Below are 22,021 nucleotides of genomic sequence, written 5' to 3' on the forward strand. Positions count from 1 at the left end.
TTCCTATCTCAAAGCCACACATACCAGTACAGTAACGCCCATTTGGAGCCAAGACAAATCCTGGTTTGCAGATGCACTTGAAGCTGCCATCTTCATTAATGCACATCCCATTCAAACACATGTTGGTAGTTGTACATTCATCATGATCTGCGGGAGGAGAGAGAGGGACTTAGACCACTGGTCTTGGGGGAACTAGTTTCCTGTCCTTCCACAATCACCAAATTCCAGTACATAAATGAGCCATGTGCTCATAGGTTATTTCCCCCCGCCCCCTAATGTGAACACCAACTGAGTGAGAGCAAATAGTGTGGAGAATGTGAAGGGTCTTTAGTATAAGGGACATAAAGGAAAAGAGCTATGTAAAATTGTGCTTTAGTGGCTATTAAAACCACGTGAGTAGCATTTTATTTTGATTACCAAAAAAGATAATACGATTTCAGGGGAATGTCTCTTTTGTAAGGGAGAATAAAGCAATGACCAACTTCACTGCAAGTGAAATGATGTGGACTTTCATTGGTGGGTAGAATATGTGTTGCTCTGTGGTATAATGGTAACTGCTGCATGGCTAGACGTCACCGGAAATACAAATTTTGAGATGTGATTATCACATATGCCAGACATTTTTATATTCCCTCAGACTGGGAGTGGAAGAAACCTTTTCCACCTTGTCAGTGTTGTAACACCAACGTGTGAAATACAGTAAATACTATACTTATTGCAAAGAATAATGGCTACTGACAATTAACCATATACCACACAGGAAATTTCCAGAAGCAGTAAAGTATTTATTGTTACAACATTTTCAAAAATATCTGTCCTTTCACTTTAATAGTTTTACGTTAAATGTATTGCTATTTTCCCTAAATCACCTGAAGAACTCTCACATGTGTGTTTGTGAGCTTTCATGGAAACCATATATATGGTTCTAAATAAAAATGTATATCCTTTAAAAATCTTTTGCAAGCAGGCAATTTCCATACCAACACAGTTTTTTCCATCTGTAGTTAATTCAAAGCCGGCATTGCAAATGCACTGGAAACTTCCATCTGTGTTAACACATCGACCGTTTTTACAAAGAACTCCATTCTGGATGCACTCATCAATATCTGCAAAAATTAAGAACAGCCAAGCATTATTCCTTTACAATGATTATAGACAAAAAGAGTAAGATAATAAATTTAATTTTAAATATCTAGTTTATTTTTACATGTAATGTATAAGATCATGTTGCTTCTTTAGCCAAATTTCCATCTCTCACCAGCTTTTTTCCCCTTGGATAGGCAGGCGTAAGCAATTTTACAGTCCTGACTTATAGGAGCTGAAGAGGGAAAGAGAAAAATGAAATGGGGTGTGCAGTGAACCTCACAGAGGGCAGGTAGTGCAACTGGAATTACGGGCGCAGCTGTTTTTGACACAGTGGTAGAAGATCTTAAAAGTCAGAGCAAAAAGTAAGAATAAAGTAACTATGGAATATCTGGATTAAGAGCAGCATGATGAAAACTTCTAGAGTAAGGTGGTTCAAGCAACTACCTATGGATGAATAGGAAATGAAAAAGAAGACAAGCAGAGAGTCATCTGCTAAAAGAATTCTGAGATGAATGAGCAGTGAGGTAGAGAGTATGGACAATGGTGGTGAGTGTAGCAATAAAAAAAAAAAGTTAGACATAAGTTGATGATGGACTGTGTGTGAGGGTCAAAGAAAACAGTAGATTTACTAAATATTAAGTTCCACTAATATTTAAAGAGCAGTAATGCTACTAATATTAGTTGAAGAAAGGAAGCTGTGATATTCGGAAGGAAGATAAACTGAATTTTTGTGAAGCCAGATACCATGTTGCCTGGGTTACATATGCAAATAATGTTTATGTATAAAGGAAGCAGTTCTTAGGGTAGTATCAAATAAATCTGTAATAACGTAACAGCACTTATTTCACTCTATGTCTTTTTTTAAATAAATCTACTTCTAACCTCAACAGCCTGGGTCGCTGTATTTCATGGAACATTTTTGTATGTAAAAGCAAACTGCCTTACCGATGCATGCCTGCTTCGTAGGAGTCCTCTGGAATCCAGCATGACATTTACAATAATAGGATCCAGGTGTGTTAACACAATCTCCATTAGTGCAGGGATTTGATGTGCATTCATCAACATCTGTGAGCCGCAAAAGAAACCATTATAGACTTCACTCCATTTCTAGAAATGTTTGTTTAAAGTACATTTAGGCCTCCCAAATTTGAGAGGCCAGTCAGTGGTAATAGTCTAAATAGCAGAGTATTTATAAATGAATGAACATTCCTTTCTTCCAATACAGAGGCCAGTCTGGAGATTTACAAAAATATTGCCTATTGGATAGTACAAGGAAATTCGCTTTAATCAAGAAATAATGCTTTTTCAATTTGAATAAGGCACAATAATTAAAAGCATGGGCTCTATAAAGACATAGCCATGAGTTCCAACAGGCTATCACACTTATTATCTTTAGTAGTCTGAGCGAGTAAATAGCCTCTCTAAGGTTTAGTACAGTGTTAGAAGACGAATTAAAGATTTTTTAAAATACATATTTATATTATATGTTGTCACTTCTATTAGTTTAAATGAAAGAAATTAATGAAATTTCTTGTTACTATTTTTTTGTGAACTCAACTATATATGTAACTACATATGCATTGAGGCTTGGGTAATATTTTGAAGTAACAGACATAGGGTGAGGTAGAAAATGGAAATTAATTAAAACAGAGCCTATTATTTCCAGTAGTTTTTTAAGTTTCTTTAGGATCTTGAAATTGGCACAGCAATTTTTTGCATAAAAACAAGTTTTATGCAAATACTAGTTCTGATTTTAAATGTGAGAAATGTCTCTGCTTTTCATTCAAGTCCTCCTGAGGGTTGATTAAATGCAAACCCATCACAGAGTTCAGGAACTGCACAACCAAATGGCAGACTGAACAGTCTGGCCTAGGAAATACCCAGAGAAATCATGTATGCCAGTGTTAGAAAAAGTTTAATTCATCTTCTTTCAGCAATGCTCACTAAATATTATTTTGAATGCTGGCAAATTAAAAACCTGGCAGGCTGATGAGGGCATAATGATTTGCTATTTTATATACATGTAGAAGTTACTAGCATATACAATTTCAGCTAAATTGGAGAGCACAACAATAAAATCAATTCACGGGTTTACCATTTTAATAAACAAATTACTCTTTTCACAGATGTTCTTAAAACAGGAACTGTACTCTATCAAACTCACTAACCTCAATTATATAAACACTCAGACTGAATGTAATTAAGCTCTCTCTGGTAAAGGAAGAGAAAAAAATCTCATAGCAAATAAAAACAAAGAATAATAAGATTAAATGCTTTTTCAATTAATCCAAAAACACCTTCAGCCGCCCATTAAGACTCACTTACATTTAAATTTTGGTTGATAACATCAATCCTACTGAGCCAAAGGAATGTAGCAAAATGAGAAAAGAGAGAATTTAGAGCGTTAGCAAGCATATAAAATATAATTAAGGGACTTTCTAATACAAAATATCACCTTTAGTTTGCAGTGTTGAAGACCCCTTAGATTCTATGTGTACATAATTTTCAAATGTAACAATTAAAAACCTGTTGTAGATGCATCTTTATAGAAGCCTCATTGTAAAGCTCTGTTTTCATGAAGAACAGGAGATCATGCACCTCCCCCCGCCCTCGCCCCTTCAGGTAAACTTTCTGGGAAGCTGGCACTTTTCAGGACCTTTCCCTCCCCTTTGAGAACCTGTTGCTAAGGCCCCTAGTTGCTATGACAGCTCTGCCAGTTACTTTGCCATTAAGGCCTCAATTTATTTCTTTCCTTAACCCTTTAGGGCTAAAGGACCGGCGCACACAGAACATACAGTAGTCCACTTACTTATTTCTCCTTTGGAAGGGAAAACAATCACCAAAAAACTATTAGTGACTTTACAATCCATTACTTTAAAACACCATTTGTTTTCTAGGATATTGTAAGATTTTCAGTTTTAGACTAATCACAAATGATCATTGCCGTGTTCTGAAATGTATACCTCATGCCTCTATTTTGAGTCTCAGAGTCTAGTACTTCCAATTGTACATCTTTGTTTTGCCTTGTGTAGAGGAACAGGAGTACTTAAATATTACAGTCTATACACTCTGATTTCTTTCCTGTGTTTTCTTCCTATTTCTTCCTATGATTTCTTCCTATGTTTTCTTTCTGAGCAGTTTTAAGCAAAATTCACAGAATTTTAAACGCCTAAAACAAATGAGGTAATTGAGAAAGACGTTGATTATCAAAATGGTTAAATTCTCAGGTACTGTTGGGGTAAGAAATATTTACCCTCGCAGAGTACTTTATATTCCAAAAATTTCAATTTGCAAGGGCTCTAAGATTACTTGTGGCTCAACAGAAACAGAAATTATTTCTTACTACTCCAAAATAGAATAATTTGAACCGAGTTAAAAACCACTGCTAACAGCAGTTCGACATACAGACAGTAAGAGTCAAAGAAATTCATTTTAGTGTAGAATTCTCAAAAAAAGTGAAAAATGTGATGAGTAAATAAAACCATTTTCAGGTCTCAGGAGTAACTCATAATAGCAAAATGGACCCAATTTCTATTTTCCTTGTGTTTGATCCTTTAATACAATTGTTGTCTTTAAAGTTTGTTATTCTTCAAAACACAGGTACTAATTAAAATAGTTGCCACTTTATCTTGGACTTATATTCTTTTAACTTTTTCTGATACCCCAGCTTGTTTATAAAGTCAAACTCAAACTGACTAGAAGTTGACTTTAGAAAAAGCAGAGAATGAAAAATATTAAAAACTCACTTTCTGAAAATATGCCCCAATACTGATCTTTGTCCCTACAAATTACAATGGTTATAAAGATAACTCTGCCTGGGTTTTAATTTGCTGGGTGATGAGATTAAACTAGAATGGAACTGCTTATAATAATGTTTGTGTAAAACACAGAAGTTTGAGATTTATATTGACACATTAACTGTGCATACACACAGTCCCAACACTACATTAGACAGAGTTTATAAAATGGGTGGCAACAGCCCCTCTTACCTGGGTTCTAGGAAAAGTAAGGATCTTAAGACATTCATGTGATTAGCTCATCTCTCGTGCATCTAGAGCAGTGCTAACTATTCATTTCCCTTGGGAGAATTGAAAAAACAGACACTGAAATCACTTTCTGTAGGGTGTAATTCTCCTGAGGAATCCTGGTTGAGAAGCCTGGGTTGGCAGCATAGCTACAGAAAGAACTGCTGATCCTTAAAGACAGTTTATCCTTATACCAATGGTTCACGACCCACCCCTCATTCCTCGCCAGAGGAGAGGTATTTTATTCGCTAGAATAAAGCGCACCCCACTGCTAACATGAAATAAATGGTGGTTTCTCGCTAATGTACAGAAAATATTTAACTTCTGGCCTACTTTCACTTGTTGGTTAATGAATCATGCAGTGACACATGAATGACAAATATTAATAGCAAAGCAAAAATAATCAGACTTCAGTTTGATAGAGCATAATTTTGTATATATGTGCGAGAGGGAATATTTTATATATTGCATGTTTATAATCATGTTTTCTGGTAGTAAAATCATTTTCAAGTCATATAATTAGATTAAACATATCAGTATTTCATGGTGTTCCAAAAATAACTACCTGGTCTATCACTTAAACAAGCATCAAGTAGTATCTGCTAAGCCAAGGCTGCTGTGTGTGGTTATATACTGTACAACCTGAGGGTGCACCAGTTATCTGTGAACAGTATGCTTTATAGTCGTGCAGTGCAAAACCTGTGCAACTGTACAAAGGGATCCTGAGCTAAGCCTTACTTAATCATTCTGATCTTACAGCTCTGTACACAGTTTAGAATGATCGTTTTTCCAGAACATCATATTTGGCTCACATTTCCTTCATAATCACAGTGCACTTAGACCTTTCCAGTTTAACTTGGCAAAATTATAATACTAACTCTCTGTTCTTGGCCTCTCATCTATATTTTATAGCAGAAGACCTGAACCCAAATCTGGTAGTTAGGGTTATACTAATTATAAAACATATACATGATTATTTGCTAATATGATGAATAAATGAAAGAATAACCACAAAATAGTTCAATTCCCATGGTCCTAAAACTACTCTTAATAGATCCTCAAAACTCACATTATGAAATCCAATAGATTTCTTCCTTAATGTATCTGATTTTTTTGCCACATTTAACATTTGATACTACCTTTCTCTGGAAAGTGTACCCTTGGATAGCTTCAGTGACATTATACTTTCTGGATTATTTTTCTGTTTCTCCAACACAATTACTAAGTTTTTTTTAATGGATTTCCTAGTTCCACAAGGTTCTAGCCACAGTACTGCTATATCTTCTCATGTTTCCTGTCTAGTCTGGGTGACAATATTCACCCTCATGATTCTAACAGCCACCTGTATGTTACTGACCTGTAACTCTAGCCCTGATCACTCCTCTTAGCTTTAGACCTCTGTAATTAAATGTCCTGGACACTTAAAATTCAATATGTCCAAAAGAAAGTCATCAACTATTCTCTCCCAATCTGTACCTTCCTCGGCATGTCAATCACACTACCACATACCCAGTGTTGTTCAGCTAAGAAGGAAAGAAAAGGAGAGGCAGAGACAGAAATCACAATGCTAGGATCTGAAAGGGTGCTCCTGAAGCAGTCTAGCCCAGCAGAAGGTTAAGGGAGCATGGGGAAGACACAGGAGAGAAAGCCTGGAAATTAACTTTACTTCAAAAGATCTTTTAAAAAATCATGTTCGGTCCAATTTGTTCCTGTAGTCTAAAAGCAATCAAAAAACTAAAGACTAAAGCATCATGAGCTCACCTATGCAATCCCCGTTTGCATCTTGCTTATAGCCCATGTTGCATTCACATCGGTAGCTAGAAACGGTAGGTATGCAGCGTCCATTTAAACAGAGATTAGCATGGTGCTTACAGATATCTATTGTCTGGTTCAGAATAGCTATAGAAAATTTAAAAAAACAACAAAACATAAGATATAGTTCATCATTACAACATGGATTACTTTTCCGAGAGTCAATTTTTTAAGAGATATTTAACGATACATTAATTAGGTATATATACCAAAAGGTCACATTGTTTTATATATTTTTTAAACTTTAATGTTGAGGATATAAAACATATTCTTGAGACACATGATTTCTTAAGTTATGTATCTGGAGACTGCCTATAATGTCTTTTTAAGTTTTCCGGAATGTTCTACTGTATATTTGAATGCTTTCCATTTCTTTTTTGTAACTGCGTTGAATATTCAGATATAGTAAATAGGCAACATGTCAAAAAGAATAAACATAACACTGTAGGACATCATTAAATATTATTAGAAAGAGCAGTTCTTTTAAAAAGAATGAACTTAAATGTCAAGTACACCAATGCCAATTCTGACCTGAAGCCCGCAGTTCTCCATTTCTTAAGTTATTCAACAAAAAAGGGTGAAGAAAAGAAAGATATTTCATTATAATATTTGGATAGGCACAGAGCAAGATTTATTCAGTTTATCTCAGCTGAGAAATGGTTTTGGAAATAATTCAAGAGGTGTATGAACAGGGCAGCTGTAAACGGCCAAATGAAATACACTGGAACCAAAAACGTGCTCTTGAATGGTGTCATCTGAGTTGGAGTATTACTGTGTTCTCATCTCTATTTTCAAAGTAAGCCTGGGTCACTCATTCTTTTCTCCAATTTGAAAAGTTTATGGAACAGAAAAATAATATTTTCCTAAGAATTTTTTATTACTGTATTATATTTTAGACCCTGAAATAGGCTTTTACGCACACACACACACACACACACACCCCTTTTGGGAAAAAAGTTAGGAAATAAAATATCATTTAAGGCATAAAACTAAAGAGTTTACACAAAATATGAATACTCACTTAGTCCGGTGATGATGGGCCCCTGTCCCCCGGCCCCTACACCCGCTCCCCCAACGCCGGGAGAAAAGCCATTGCCTCCAGGGATGGGGATGAAGCCTGCCCCTCCTGGGCCATAGCCATTGCCATTGCCACTTGGGGCAAAGCCATTCCCCCCAGTGCCTCCAGGTCTGGAACCAGCACTCCCTGGAATCCCTCCTATTGGAAGTCCATCCATGCAAAGTCTGCGGTATTCCTCTACAAGAAAAGAAAGCTCAGTTAAACATTAATGGAAGTCTTTCTACAGAACAAGAGCTATCTATCTACTGTAATGATCACTTTAGCTTATCTATACTACATGATGTGAGTAGGCAGGGTATTATCTTGATAAATGTTTTCAATGCTAGCAGTAGTAGGAAAAGGTACAGATGTTTCAGAAAATAAATTGAAACCTATATGCTATATTTTAACTGAATTGCATAACCAAAGAATCATCTGTATGAGCATTTTGATTTTATGTCCCTTAGTGAAACTCATAACATTCCAGAAATAACTATTACTGCATGAAGTTTACTTGAATGAATGAAAATTAAAGCTTTAAGTAATTCATTCTGTATATTTGATTTTACTTGAAATTTCATCAGCACTGCACCTACACATTTTCCTATTACTTGTCTTCTCTTTAAGGGGTTAATATGGCTTCAGAATAATATATTTTCTAATGTGGATTTTAACAGAAGATGGTATTTAATAAGCTTTTAAATCTGCTCTTCATTTATCCAAGTATAGAAGTTGAGAGAAAAGCAGCAAGAATATAGTGCTTGCCTTATTTCCTTAACTATTGTCAGAATTAGAAAACTATTTCAGAAGAAACAAAAATTGTTTAACTCAAGTAATTGTTTCAGTATTATCCTTAAGACTATATATTACTATACTATGAGTTTCCAAAATTCTATACTATGCACTAACTCTGCTCTAAAATTTTTTTCTACTTGATTTTGAAATTTTATAGCTTAGAGATTTTGAAAGATCGTGCCTTCTTTTCTCTCTATAACGGTACATATAGATACATGTCTTTATAAATATATTTCAAAAAATTTAATAATTTTCAAAATTATAATTTAATGTGAAGACATGTAATAAAACACATTGATATGCTCCATGTGAAAACATTCACTGTATTTAACTATTCATATTCTATTAACAAGAGGAGCTACTTCTCATTCATCCTAAAGTAATTTCCTGATATAGCCTCGGTTATATGGTAGTTAATATAGCAAAGTGAATGAGAGGCATCCTCCTACCTTTTTATTCATAGTTTTCAGATCATTAAAAAAGAAGAAATATCTTAAAGGATTGGGACACTACACGATAAATGTGCTCCTGAAATAAAATATAAATGAAGGTAGAACTTTGTTATTCAAAGATATTCAATCTCTGGAATGAAAGATCAGGAGGTTGTAAAACTGAATTGAATACTGACATTCAAAATAATTTTAAAAAATACTTGCACAAACACAGGTCATAACAAGCTTTCAGGAATATTTCTGATATTAATAAATCGTGTATGATCAAAACTGATCCCAAACAGACATGCCATCCTATCCCTGACAAAAACACCTAAGTCATATTGAATACAGTGAAAGGAATACAAATAAGATCTGACTTCAAGGAGAAGAGCAAAGCACATTAGTACACTAGTATTAGTTTTCCTAACACTGTCTCTCTGGAAGAAACAAGCAGCAGGCTTCTTACCAGAGCCTCTGACGGGACAGGCTTCAGGAATGGTTCCAAGGCCCCAGCAGCGGCCAGGCTCACAGCAGCACTGCATTTTTGTCATTCTGCCAGGGAGTTCTTGTGCACAACGACCATTCACTAGGCCCGAGAAACACGTGCCTGTTCTTTGATCTGAACATGTGAAAATAAAATAGAAGACATGGCAGAATTATCTCAGGTTCTTACATCAATCATTTCATGTATTAGAAGAGGTTAAATGAAGTGAATTATTTTGTTTAATTTTTATTACATCTATTTACTCTCTTAATTTCTATTACATTTACTTATTCCTCTATTTATTTACTGAGCAAACATTCACTGAGCACCTATTCCATGCCACATCCCAGGGTTACAAAAATGAAAGGCATTAAGCAGATGTGAGCCCATACTGCAGAGAGAAGCCAAGCCCAGACAAATATGGAGCTTGAAGGAAAGAAACAACCCGAACCCACCTTTGATTATCCAATCCCCAGTAGATGTGTACTGCTGTTTGCCACTGAGATTTTTGTGGGTTTTTGTTACATAGCAGTACCTGACTGATACAAGTCTATTTTGGAAAGGTTGATCAGAAGCAGCTCTTAGAGACAGTGACATCTGAGGAGAGACCTGAATAAAGTGAGATCATGAACCATGTAGTTATCTGAAGAGCAGTTTAAAGACAAATAAGGGGATGTGCTTGATATGTGTGAAAAATAAGGGCCCAGTGTGACTAGAAAAGAGCATGCAAAAGGGAGAGTGGAAGACTATGAGTTCAAAGAGGTATCATAAGCAAGGTCACATATAACCTTCTAGACCATTACGGAAGGACTTTTGGATTTTATTTGGAGTTCTTTAAGAATCATTGGATGGTTTCAATTAGGAGAAAGACAATAGTTCACTTTTTTTCTTTTTAATCTCTCTGGTCACTGACTGTGGTAAGCACAGGACGACCAGTGAAGATGATATCAAAGACCTTCAGGTGAGAAATGATGGTAGCCTGGATGAGGGTAGTGGCAGTGAAGATGATGACAGTGGTCAGATGACAGACATATTTTGAAAGTACAGCCAATGGGAACTTATTTGGGTATAGAGTATGAGAGAAAAGAAAATTTCCTAAGTTTCGATTTACACAACTAAATGGGGATAACAAGGGAAGAAGTAGGATTAGAGCACATAATACAAGGCTCTTCTTTAACATGTGTTACATTTAGAATGTTGACTTTTGAGCCTAGAACCCAGAGGAATGGTCAGGCTGAAGATATATACCTGTGAGTTATGAGTGTATATATACGGTGTGTAAGCCATGGTGCTGAATGAGACATTTTCAAGAAATAGGGGCAATGAATTATGTCAAATGGTAATTAAAAGTAAAGTAAGGTAAGGATTCAGAATCACTACTGGGTTTGGCAGGACCATGATGTTAAGAAGTTTGTGCCTTATCCTGCGGGACTGGGAGTAGAGAAATAATATGATCAAAGGGGGCTATAATAAAGATCACTCTGGCAGCACAGTAGAGAATGGATCAGAATGACAGATAAAGGCTAGAAGATAGCATCAGAAAAGTATATAAAATGCAAAATTGCATAGGGATAAAATATTAATATCACCTACAAACTCTGTGGGTTTATAAAGGAAGCTGCCTTTATTGTAGGCCATGAAAAAAACTTAATCTATTCACTATCCACTATTCAATTTTTATCAAGATGCATTCAAAGATTTTCTGTCTATGATCACAAGAAGAAAGATGTACCACAACAATCAGGAATTGCATATCAATAATGAAGATGAAACTACTAATTACAAATAATTCCATTAACAGGTAAAGCCCCAATTTTTTGTACTAGATATAGAGTTTAGAATAAATTTATTTCCTCAAATAGTCCATAGTATACCTCAGGTTGCTTCTAAGCTATTACTAAATAAATGAATTGGCTTTAAGATACTCCACATAAGAATCAGAACACCTCCTTCCATGCCCCAGAACGACCAAACAGATAGTCTTCAACTTATGATGGTTCGACTTAAAAATTTTTTGACTTTATGAAGGTGTGAAAGAGATACTCATTCAGTAGAAACCATACTTTGAATTTTGAGTTCAATATTTTCCCAGGCTAAAGACATGTAGTATGATACTCTCTTATGATGTTAGGTAGCAGCAGTGAGCTGCAACTCCCAGCAAGACACACAACCACCAGGGCAAACAACTGATACTCTACAGTGTGCTGTGTTCCCAGCTTTTTTTTTTTTTTTTTTTTTTTTGGATGTGGAGTGCAGGCTACCTTAGATGGAAGTAGGCTAAGCTATGATGTTCGGTTGGTTAGGTGTATTAAATATGTTTTTGACTTAACTGTATTTTCAATTTACAATAGATTTATCAGGATGTAACCTTATTGCCAGTTGAGGAGCATATGTACTAAATTCAATGCATGCATACATGCGTACTTAAAACCACTGAAGATATTTCATAAACTTCAGAAGTTGGACTTGGACAGGCTGTCACTGGGAATAGTTTCACCGGCAGGTTTCTATTCCTAAGAATGAGCCAGGAAAATTATTTTTGAAATATTCATTCCAGGAACCCAAAGTATCATATTCTTAGATTCACTTGATTGCTACAATCCTCGAGAATAGGATGCAAATTAGGATAAGAAAGTACTAAACTCTTAACAATAATCACAGTTATGAAAGTACTACAAGGTAGGACGAATTGTATTTATCTCTCTAAGGCTTTTGCAAGGAGCAGGTGGTACTGTAAGTTTTGAAGAAAACACAATGGCCTTGAATCAAGAGACCTAGGTTTACATCAAAATATTAACTGTTTAATTTTGCAACTATATTTAACTCTTCTTTGCCATGGAAATGGGTTGGTGAATAAATTAAATAAAACGACATACGTTGTTTATAGTAAAATAAACAACGTCTCTCCCAACAGAAATACCCTGAACGTCTAGCTACCCTGAACGTCTCTCCCAACAGAAATACCCAAGATAAAATATGAAAAACTATTTACAAAAATACATAGCCTAGCTGGCATGAAAGAAAGGAAAATATAATAGAGTCTCAAAATGAAAACAGGAACTTTAAGAGGAAAATGCACAGCTAGGTTTGTAGTTTAAGGCTTCTGAAAAACTCTAGAGACTTTTAATTTCAACTCTGCTGGGTGAAGAAAAAAGAAAAGATATTTCCTAAGAATATGTAACCACAAGTTCTTCCTCACACAGACAGCTTTGAAGTCTCAATTCATATTAGGTTTGTGGTCTGAAAAACTTCAAAGGAGGAATGTAATATGAAGATGTCCTCAGGTAGGGGATTTTCCAAGCAACTGGCAAAAGCTAATACCACTGAGGACCAGTCTTAAAGAATTCTCATAGATAAAGTTCCAAGAAAAAGGAGTAGCTAACAGGAAAATAAATTAGTAAATAAACAGCACATAAAGAAACGAGGCTTAATGAACTGAATGAATAGCAGATTTTAGATATTGCAATGATCACATCAATTCTGAGTATTAATTAATAATTCATTAAACATTAAAAACTAGATTATATTTGATATGTTTAAGGCAATTAAAACCTTAAAATGTGAGCAAGAAAAAAGTCTATAAGCAACAAAACGGACTTAAAAGAATTCAATGAAACTTCTCTAAATAGAAATGATTATAACTGAAATAAAATACTCAATATATTAAGCAGTGTATTGCACATAGATGAAGAGAGAATTACTGAGCTGGAAGATATAGCTGAATAAATTTACTTCAGTGTAGTTCAGAGAGACAGAGATGGAAAATGTTAAGAAATATGGAGGTGAGCTTGAAAAGGTGATATACATCTAATAGGAGCACTAGAAAGAGGTAATAAGCAGACTGGAGGAGAGGCAATATTCAACAGACAGTAGCTGAGAATTTTCTGACAATGTTGCAACAATCTCCCATCTAGGAATTCTAATAAATCCAAAGTGGGAAAAATAAAAAGAAATCTATAGTTTGTCACACTACTGTGAAACTATAGAAAAACAAAGAGAAAGCAAAGATCTTAAATACAGCTAGGGAAAAAAAGACAGATTACCTGCTAAAGGAATGATATTTGAACAATCACTGATTTCTTAACCAATGGCTGCTATAACGCAATGGAATAGTATCTTCTGTACACTGCAATAAAATAATTGTCTACCTAAAACTCTGTACCCCAAGAAACCATCTTTCCAGAGGGAAAATTAAGGTTATTTTCAGGAAAACAAAAAGAGAGAATTTTCTCCCAAAATGTTCTTGCTAAAGGAAATTTTATAAGTGCTTTAGGCAAAAGAAAAATGATACCAAGTAGAAGGGTTAAAATGCATGAAGGAATGAAGAGGAAAAATATTGTTAGATATCTGGGTAAAATCTAAACAAGCACTAACATATCAAACAGTAATAATAATGGTTAATTTGTTGTAAAGAGGGAGTGTCAATGGTTAGAATTTTTAAAATTCGGAAAGATCAAAGTTTAACTATTCTAATTTTCTTTCATTGTTTAGGTGTGGGTAAAAAAAACACATTAATTTTAGACTTTAAGTTACATATGCATCTTAAAACAGCTAGGATAACCACTAAAATCACAGACCTAAGTATGTGACTTCTGAATAGAGGAAAAACAATGGAGTGTGGGGGAGGAAACTTAAATACATCCAAAGAAAGCAAAAAAGAGGATAAAAGTAGTAAGAAAGCAAGATAAGTAGGAAGTACAAAGATAATAGAAATAAAAACAAATATATCAGCGACTATACTTAACACAAATAAATTTGTCTCCATTTAAAAGACAAAGATTTTTATACTGTACAAAAACTATTTAGATTTAGACTGTTTAAAAGAGACACATTTAAAACATAATGAAGCAGAAAAATTGAGAGGAAAAATACACAACAGGCATATATTTAAACCTTCCACTTCCACTCAAAAAAATGTTATGCAAAATAATATGAGATAAAATAGACCAAGAAAAAATATTTAGAAATAGACGAAGAAAAAAAAGAATTTTAGAAAGTCAATACTTTTGAAAAAATGGTTCAATTCACCAGGAAAATATAATATTTGTAAACATTCATCACCTTAAAACACAGCATCAAAATATATGAAACAAAAACTTAAAGAACCACACAGAGAAACTGAGAAATCTACCATCATATTGGGATATTTATATAACTCTTTCAGGAACTGATAGATACAGTAGACAAAATTCAGTAGATAGAAAATGTGAACAGTACAGGAACAAGTTTAGTCTGATGTATATATCTATGCAACAATTGAAGAAAACACATCTTTTTCAAGCCCACATGGGAGACTTGCAAAACAGGGAAACCCCTTATACTTCTAGATAACTCATGGGGTCAAATACAACAGCATATTGGAAATAAGGAAATATGTATAAAAATGAGTAGGTGCTCATCAGGACTCCATTGGGAATCTAAACATACCAGTCCCAAACTTTGGGAGTCTTCAATGATATTGTGAGGAGTCCACAAATCTATACTTACACTGAACATTGCACTGCAAGTGAAAAACACCTGAAATATATAGGTACTACTATGATTCCCATTTATGGGGATTCCACTGTGTCTAATAAAATATAAATTCACTTAAAATTATTACTTCATACCCAGTAGCTTTTTCATTACGTATTTTCTCTCTGTATTATCATCATGCATGGATCCGAAAACATTTTTGGTGTGTTAAAGAGGGGTCTTCAAATTGAATAAATATAAATAACTACCGTTCTACACAGTTTGGAAACCTCTTGTCAGTCCTATAACATGTATTGAAGAAAACCAGGTCGCCAGTGAGAGGGTGGAGGGGAAGAAAGAGAGAACCAGAAAGTAAATTGTAACTTTTTTTCACAAATTCCACAGTCTTTTCTAATAACACTGGTGAGGAAGCCATTGACCTCCAATCCTTCGAGTCAAAAACATACCAGGATGAGATACAGTGTAGGGTGATGTCTTCTATTTAAGGTCTCCCCAAAAATATATTTCAAAAACAAAACAGTGGCTGGGAGTTAGGTTATCTGCTTTGCATATCTGAAGCTGCATGCCCATAGAAAGTATTGTGTTGAAATTGTGTCATGTGGAAGAATATCTGAAATAAAAGAGGGACGCCCTATAGAACTAAGAGTTGTCGAGAGACACCGTCCTTTGAAACAGGGAACCGTTAGAGGCAAAGGCAGATGAAGCATATTTATTATACCATGAAGACAAATCTTTCTAATGCTTGCTATATGTTTAACTATAGGACTGATATGTCATAGAAATGAAAACAGGTCTATTCCTCTAATAATGTCCTATCAGGAAGTCTTACTTAAAGCCACACTGAAAAAGAAGCAATCCATCTCCTCTGATTAAAATATAAATCTATCTTGAAGCAAAATAATGGTACTATTATCGGAGATTGTTTCATGGCTTGACATTTAGTCTAAACTTGGTTTAAGAGAACGAATGGTTAATTATAAACATGATGAAAACTTGGTAAAAGTTGTACCTTGAAATAAGTATGTCTTTAATGGGCTTTGCTCATTAAAAATGAAGGGTTCAGTCAGAAAACACCGCTGAGACAGAAAACCAGCTCGGGTCAGAATATCAGTGATAGTAGGTGTTTGGTAAATAGCAACCATTGTCTCAGGTTCCATTCCCTGATCCTCGAGCCCTGCACCCGCTTCTTTAATGGTCTGGTGCCAACCTGAGTTCCCCTTGATTAATTCTGCAGATTCTTGCTGTTCCTGAATACCTTCATGTTGCTTTGTGTTTGCATTATACAAGACTAACTAGAACCAGGAACAACGAAAGAAAGAGAACCACTGTGGCTCAGGTTTACTTCCTCCTTTAAAACAGTGAAGTGTTTCTTCCTCACTATCTAACCTCTTTCTAGGACATTCTTCCTTAATTAAAACTACCACCCTTGTTCCTTTTATATGATTCTGAAGTTAAAACTAAAACACTATTCAGTATACTGTTTCATCTCTGTCTCCCCTTCTGACTTTAGTTAAATATTTTTAGGAATTTTGGGTTATCCTTTGTTTTGTTGAAAATATGCACATGCATATGTAATCAACACCCATTATCATCTTGTATCAAGATCTTCCTCATTTCTTCAAAACAGTTTTTTTCCCCCATTGATTTGTGTCTCTGTCCTGCTCTAAAGTCTCTCACTGTCCTAAGGATCAACCTGAAACTCCTTTGCATGGCGATTAGGAATCTTAGAAATAGAACCTTAATCTCAACCCATCCTTTTCGTTTTATCTCCAGCTACTTTCTTCCTCAGCTCTCTTTCCCAGACACGGTCTTCTCATCATTTTCTGAGCCCACTCAGATACCCTCAGCACCCTGTAGTCTCGATCACATCTTTCTTGTTCAGAGCACCCTGTTCCTTTGGGCAACTCCCACCCATTTTTCATGGTCAACATTAATGCTCATTTCTTCGAAAATTTTCACTACAATAATCAGATATTTCTTTTCGACTTATAGCATTTGTTGCCTAAAATATATTTAGCAATTAATCACCCACAGCCTCAAATTTTCTCTTATAGTATTATTTTTTATATTATATTTTCAGGTTTTGTTTTCTGAAGAATACTCCAAGGCAATATTGTGCACTGGAACTTTTGTTAAGGCTCAAGGAAATGCACTAGGATGTTGTGGCAAGGTCATATTACCATAGGATTTCTAAACGCTTGCTCTCGTTTTCTGAACTTCACTTGCTGCTGCTAGCACTTTCAAATCCCCCTGCTTAGGTTCCTTGCTAGAGCTCTGTGGGTACAATAGCAGCAGGGCCATTATCTTGCATACAGAATTTGCTCACTGCTGCTTGTCAATTCATTATTTACTCATTATTGGCTGTCAGTCACCCTTCTTGCCTATATTACAACATGAAAATTAGGTATTAATAATGCAAAGACACTGAATTCCAATAAGGGCCATTAAGCTGTGCTATGAAAAATGCTTCTAAAAAAGATTATTAGTTATGTTTCACCTCTTTTTAGAACTGACATACATTAGTACTTTGTTAAAAAAGAAAGGTCTTTCCTGCATATTAAAAAAAATTGATGAAATACGCTAGATAAAATTAAATTATGAATTTGACTTTTATATTTAGCATCAAATGAAATGGGAAAACTATCTTCTTTTACAATTAAAATGCCCAGCTAAACTCTCCTGCCACATGAAATTATTTTCCTATGCATAAAAGAAAAAGGCAATATTGATGCTTTATAATGTGGTATACAGTCAGGATATTTTTGTTAACTAGAATAAAAAATTAGGGCAGCATTTAGCATATGCCACTTTTAGAATAAAGCTGCAAATAACAAGCAGTTTCATGTTCAAAAAAAGTTTTGAGTTCGTTGAACTCATTATTGTTAGCATATATGTGGTTATAAAATGAATAGCATGAAAATATCCATGATATATATAATTCAATCAGAAATAAATTTAATCTAAGAAAATACAGACTCAGATTTTTAAAAATTAAAGTCAAAGATTTCTTACACATTAAAATGTTATTTATTTTTTCTCATATATGAAAAATACATACTTATTCCAAACATAACGTAACTATTCAAAAAATTTTAAGAGCTGCTTACTTAATTTTTACATTGGTTTCATAATTTTAGAGAGTATTCTCCCCTCCTTAGGGGTTTTCCTCTGTTCCTGGGTCAGGATGTTGATACTGAAATGAATAGGGGACTCATACTTAGCACAGGAATCTTGCCTTGCTCTCAGGAGCACAAGCAGGCTCTCATGTTCTGAGCATCCAGGACCACCACTCAGTCCTATCACATCATGTCCAGCAGGATATCAAACGATGCAAAGCAGCTATTAACCAACATGAAATTCTCACCTTTGATATCATCCCATTTGTTCATTTGTTAGTTGGCCTGTTCATTTCAGAAAAGATTTACTGAGCCCAAACTTGTACGCAAGGTGCTACATAGACATAAAGCTGCATAAGGCAGGACCCAGTGGTACTTAGTCTGGCCAATGAACAGAGCACAAGTACCTGTGACAATATGATAAGCCCAGAAATGAAGGGAATGAAAAACATTATGGGAGGGGCTAATGAATTTTGTCCAACAAGAAAATGTGGGTTAGGTAGAAATGGCTGTAAAGAAACATGGTATCTAATTCGAGACTTAAAGGATGAGTTGACTTTTAGTGAGCATAGAGGGGGATATCAAGATGCTTCAGGCAGAGGGGACACTGTGGGCAAAGGCCTGGCACTGTGCTCATGGCAATGAGAGAACTGTGATTGTCAAGTGGTAAATGGTTAGAGATGCGTCCTAAATACAGGCTGAGTCAGGTTCTAAAGGGTTTTGAATATCCAAGAAAAGACTTAAGACTTTATGTAGAGAGGTAAGACACAGAGTTTATTATGAGTTAGTGGAAACCAAATAGGTGACATTGAAGAAAAACCACCTCACTAAATCATTAGGAATATTGATCTTGACTATCTGAATATGATAAAGAGTATGCCTCTTTTTCAATGCAAAGAAAAAAAAGAACACAAGTTTACTAAATTACTAAAGGAAGATTTAGCACTTTAAGAAATCAAATAGAAATAATTTAGAAAAACGAAATAAAACAGTAACATCTGTTATGGCAAATTCTACTTTCTAACTAGCTTGTATCTCTTCTTACCCCTCTTCACCCCTATTCTAATTCATTCTCAAAGGCCTTCAGTTACTCCACATTGCCTAGCATTTGGCACCTTATTTGGCATTTCCAGAATTTCATGGTAATAACCTTACTTATTTCTCCAGCCATATTTCTTCTAGCCATATTCTAGAATGTAAGTTTCTTGAAGCCAGGGTCTATGTCTACGGCATCCAGCCAATAATGTTCAGTGATGACTTCTAAATTGACATTTCTCCTACAGAGCTGAGTCTATGCCTGTTTCAAGCTGATAATTGTCTGCCTGTGAGTGTGTGTATGCACACATTATTTACCTACACAGTTTAAGAAAATTAAGCCAACTGTAGTTCTACTAATTTTCCATTCTCATAGCTGTTAAATTATGTTAAATGAATCAAACTTATGCAGTGTGCTAATTGGCAACATTGACCCTAAAAATAGTAGTTAATTTGCTCAGTTTTACAGACTTCACGTGTCACTAAAAATGTTTTACCTAGTATAAGGCAGAATCTCTGATTCATTCATGAAGAACAAACAATTATCATTCAAATTTCATCATTCCAAGACTGGAAAAGGAGGCTCCAAATGGACATCCTGCTTCTCAGTGCAGACTATCTCCATAATGGTAGAGAAGCCACTCATGCCGGAGACCTTAATATCTAGGCACAGGGTCTCTGCCACCTTAAAGTAGGTAAGAAGGCAATGTAATCTCATAGTAACACAGATGCAGGAGTCACAGAGACATGGATTCAAATCCTAGCTCCATTTATTGGCCCTGAAACACATGCGAAAGTCACCTTCTCTCTCTAAACCTTAGTTCCTTCATCTCAATAATTATACCTATCGCGCAGGGCTATTATAAGGATTACAAAACATAATATATGAGTCCAGTGCTGGCATATCTTTCTCTTCCTCCTCCTCCCCCCTAATAATAATAATAATAATGAGAAGGAGGAGGAAGAAGAAAATAATGAGAAGAAGGAGAAGAAATATCTTATTGAACATTTACTAGGAGAAACTGAAGTACAGAGAGGTCAGTAGCTTGCCCGAGGCCCCAAAGCTATGAGATAATGGGGTAATGCAGATGTCTAGTTCCTTACATATGACATGTATTTCAGGAATACAATTTGTCGCTTTTACTACCACTACCACTGTTTCTTGTATTACTGTTATTGCTACTCTTCTACTACAATTTATGATGACAATATAGTATTCTAAAGGCAGGGTCTACATCTCTCATGTTTACTGTTGATGGCCGAAACTAGTATAGTGTCAGGCATATCAGAACATTTTATTATTAAATGAATTCAGGCCATAGTCCTTTTGTTGGTGAGACAGGACTTCTAGCTTACATCCCTGACTCTCTGTATTTCTATTTCATCAACCCAGTTCACTTGGGCACTGTCATCAGGATCCACTGAGGCCCTGGCAGTTAGTTGCTGACATATCCTTTTGGTGGGGGAGGGAGTCACTGTCTAGATGACTATCCTCTAGTGAATCAAGCAACTCCATCTTTGGGTACTGGTTTAATTTTCCTAATTCCTGTATCACATGAATCTTTAGTGCCCTGAAGTCTAAGCTTGCTCAATAATGGATGACCTACACATGACCGAAAAGCACTCTTCCATTTTTCTAAACAAAGGAGAACGTACAAATATATTTGGCTTCAATTTGAACATACTAAAAGAGCAAAGTTAAAGGTGTCAATTTCTTTTTTTATAACTATTTTCACTAGAATAAACAAAGTCTAAGTAAACAAAACATTGACTACATTCATGATTCCCAGCAATGAAAGAAACTTTAATTACTACATTCTTTCTCCAAAGCAGATTTTTAAAACTCTTTCTCATGCCTTTGTGTCTCTAACATTGGACAAGAGCAATGTCTTGAGGAAGTCTTTCTTCATTTTCAAAATGACTTTGACAACAAAAAACAAACCCAGATGGCTTCTGAAACTGCAGTCTGGCAAAGAGCACCTGGTTTATCAATCCTTAGATAGTGGGACCATTTATTTTAAACGACTCTTTCAGCCATTTTCCCAATAGTTTTATAATCGTTGCCATTCTCATACCTGTTTGGGCTGTTCTGTCATTATAAAGAAACAATGTATTGTATCTTCAAAAATACAAGGCTTACCGATGCACCGAGAGCCATCTGTCGAAGTTACGTATCCACGTGGACAAACGCAAAAATAGCTTCCCACAGTGTTGGAACATTCACCAGTTTCACATATCCCAGGAATGACGCTGCACTCATCGATGTCTAATCAAGGAAGGAAGAAGACGATTGAGAAAGGCCTTCATTAAAGAGCTTTTAAAAGGGATTAAAAAAAAGAGTAGGAGAGCACTCATGGTTGATTAGGTCAGATCGTATAACCCTGAAGATACTCTTGTTTCAGGCCCTAAAGAATTTCTCACATATATCTATGGGAACTGAGATGAAAGTCAACTCCCATGGCAGTAAAACAAAGCCAACTAAAGCAAAACTCTATATCCTTTTTTTTTTCAAATGCAATTTAAATTGGGAATAAGTAAAGATGTTAATGTTTTAGTTTCCACTCTACATCAATTAGGAATTATTCTATTACAGCTTTTAAAGAGATTATATTTTGAAATATGGAATAGCTACATTTAACATTTTTATAGCTAATTTTTACACTAATTATTTGAACCAATGAAAGATGGAATTTTTTTTTTTT

At 35.2% G+C, this 22,021-nt stretch overlaps 1 protein-coding gene across 1 annotated transcript in view; it reads right to left on the reverse strand.

Moving 5' to 3' along the window:
• The window catches only part of FBN2 (fibrillin 2), a 257,218-nt gene that overhangs the window by 98,093 nt on the left and 137,104 nt on the right, over positions 1-22,021 (reverse strand). Inside the window, exons 8-14 of the mRNA XM_039848604.1 lie at positions 21,460-21,585; positions 9,676-9,828; positions 7,945-8,178; positions 6,873-7,010; positions 2,032-2,151; positions 981-1,106; positions 25-147 (exon numbers count right to left, since the gene is read on the reverse strand). Coding sequence (XP_039704538.1) covers positions 25-147; positions 981-1,106; positions 2,032-2,151; positions 6,873-7,010; positions 7,945-8,178; positions 9,676-9,828; positions 21,460-21,585 — 1,020 coding nt within the window. The remainder of the gene's footprint in view (positions 1-24; positions 148-980; positions 1,107-2,031; positions 2,152-6,872; positions 7,011-7,944; positions 8,179-9,675; positions 9,829-21,459; positions 21,586-22,021) is intronic.

Source organism: Pteropus medius, unplaced genomic scaffold (genome assembly GCF_902729225.1).
Source record: "Pteropus medius unplaced genomic scaffold, Ma_sr-lr_union100, whole genome shotgun sequence".
Lineage (NCBI taxonomy): Eukaryota > Metazoa > Chordata > Mammalia > Chiroptera > Pteropodidae > Pteropus > Pteropus medius.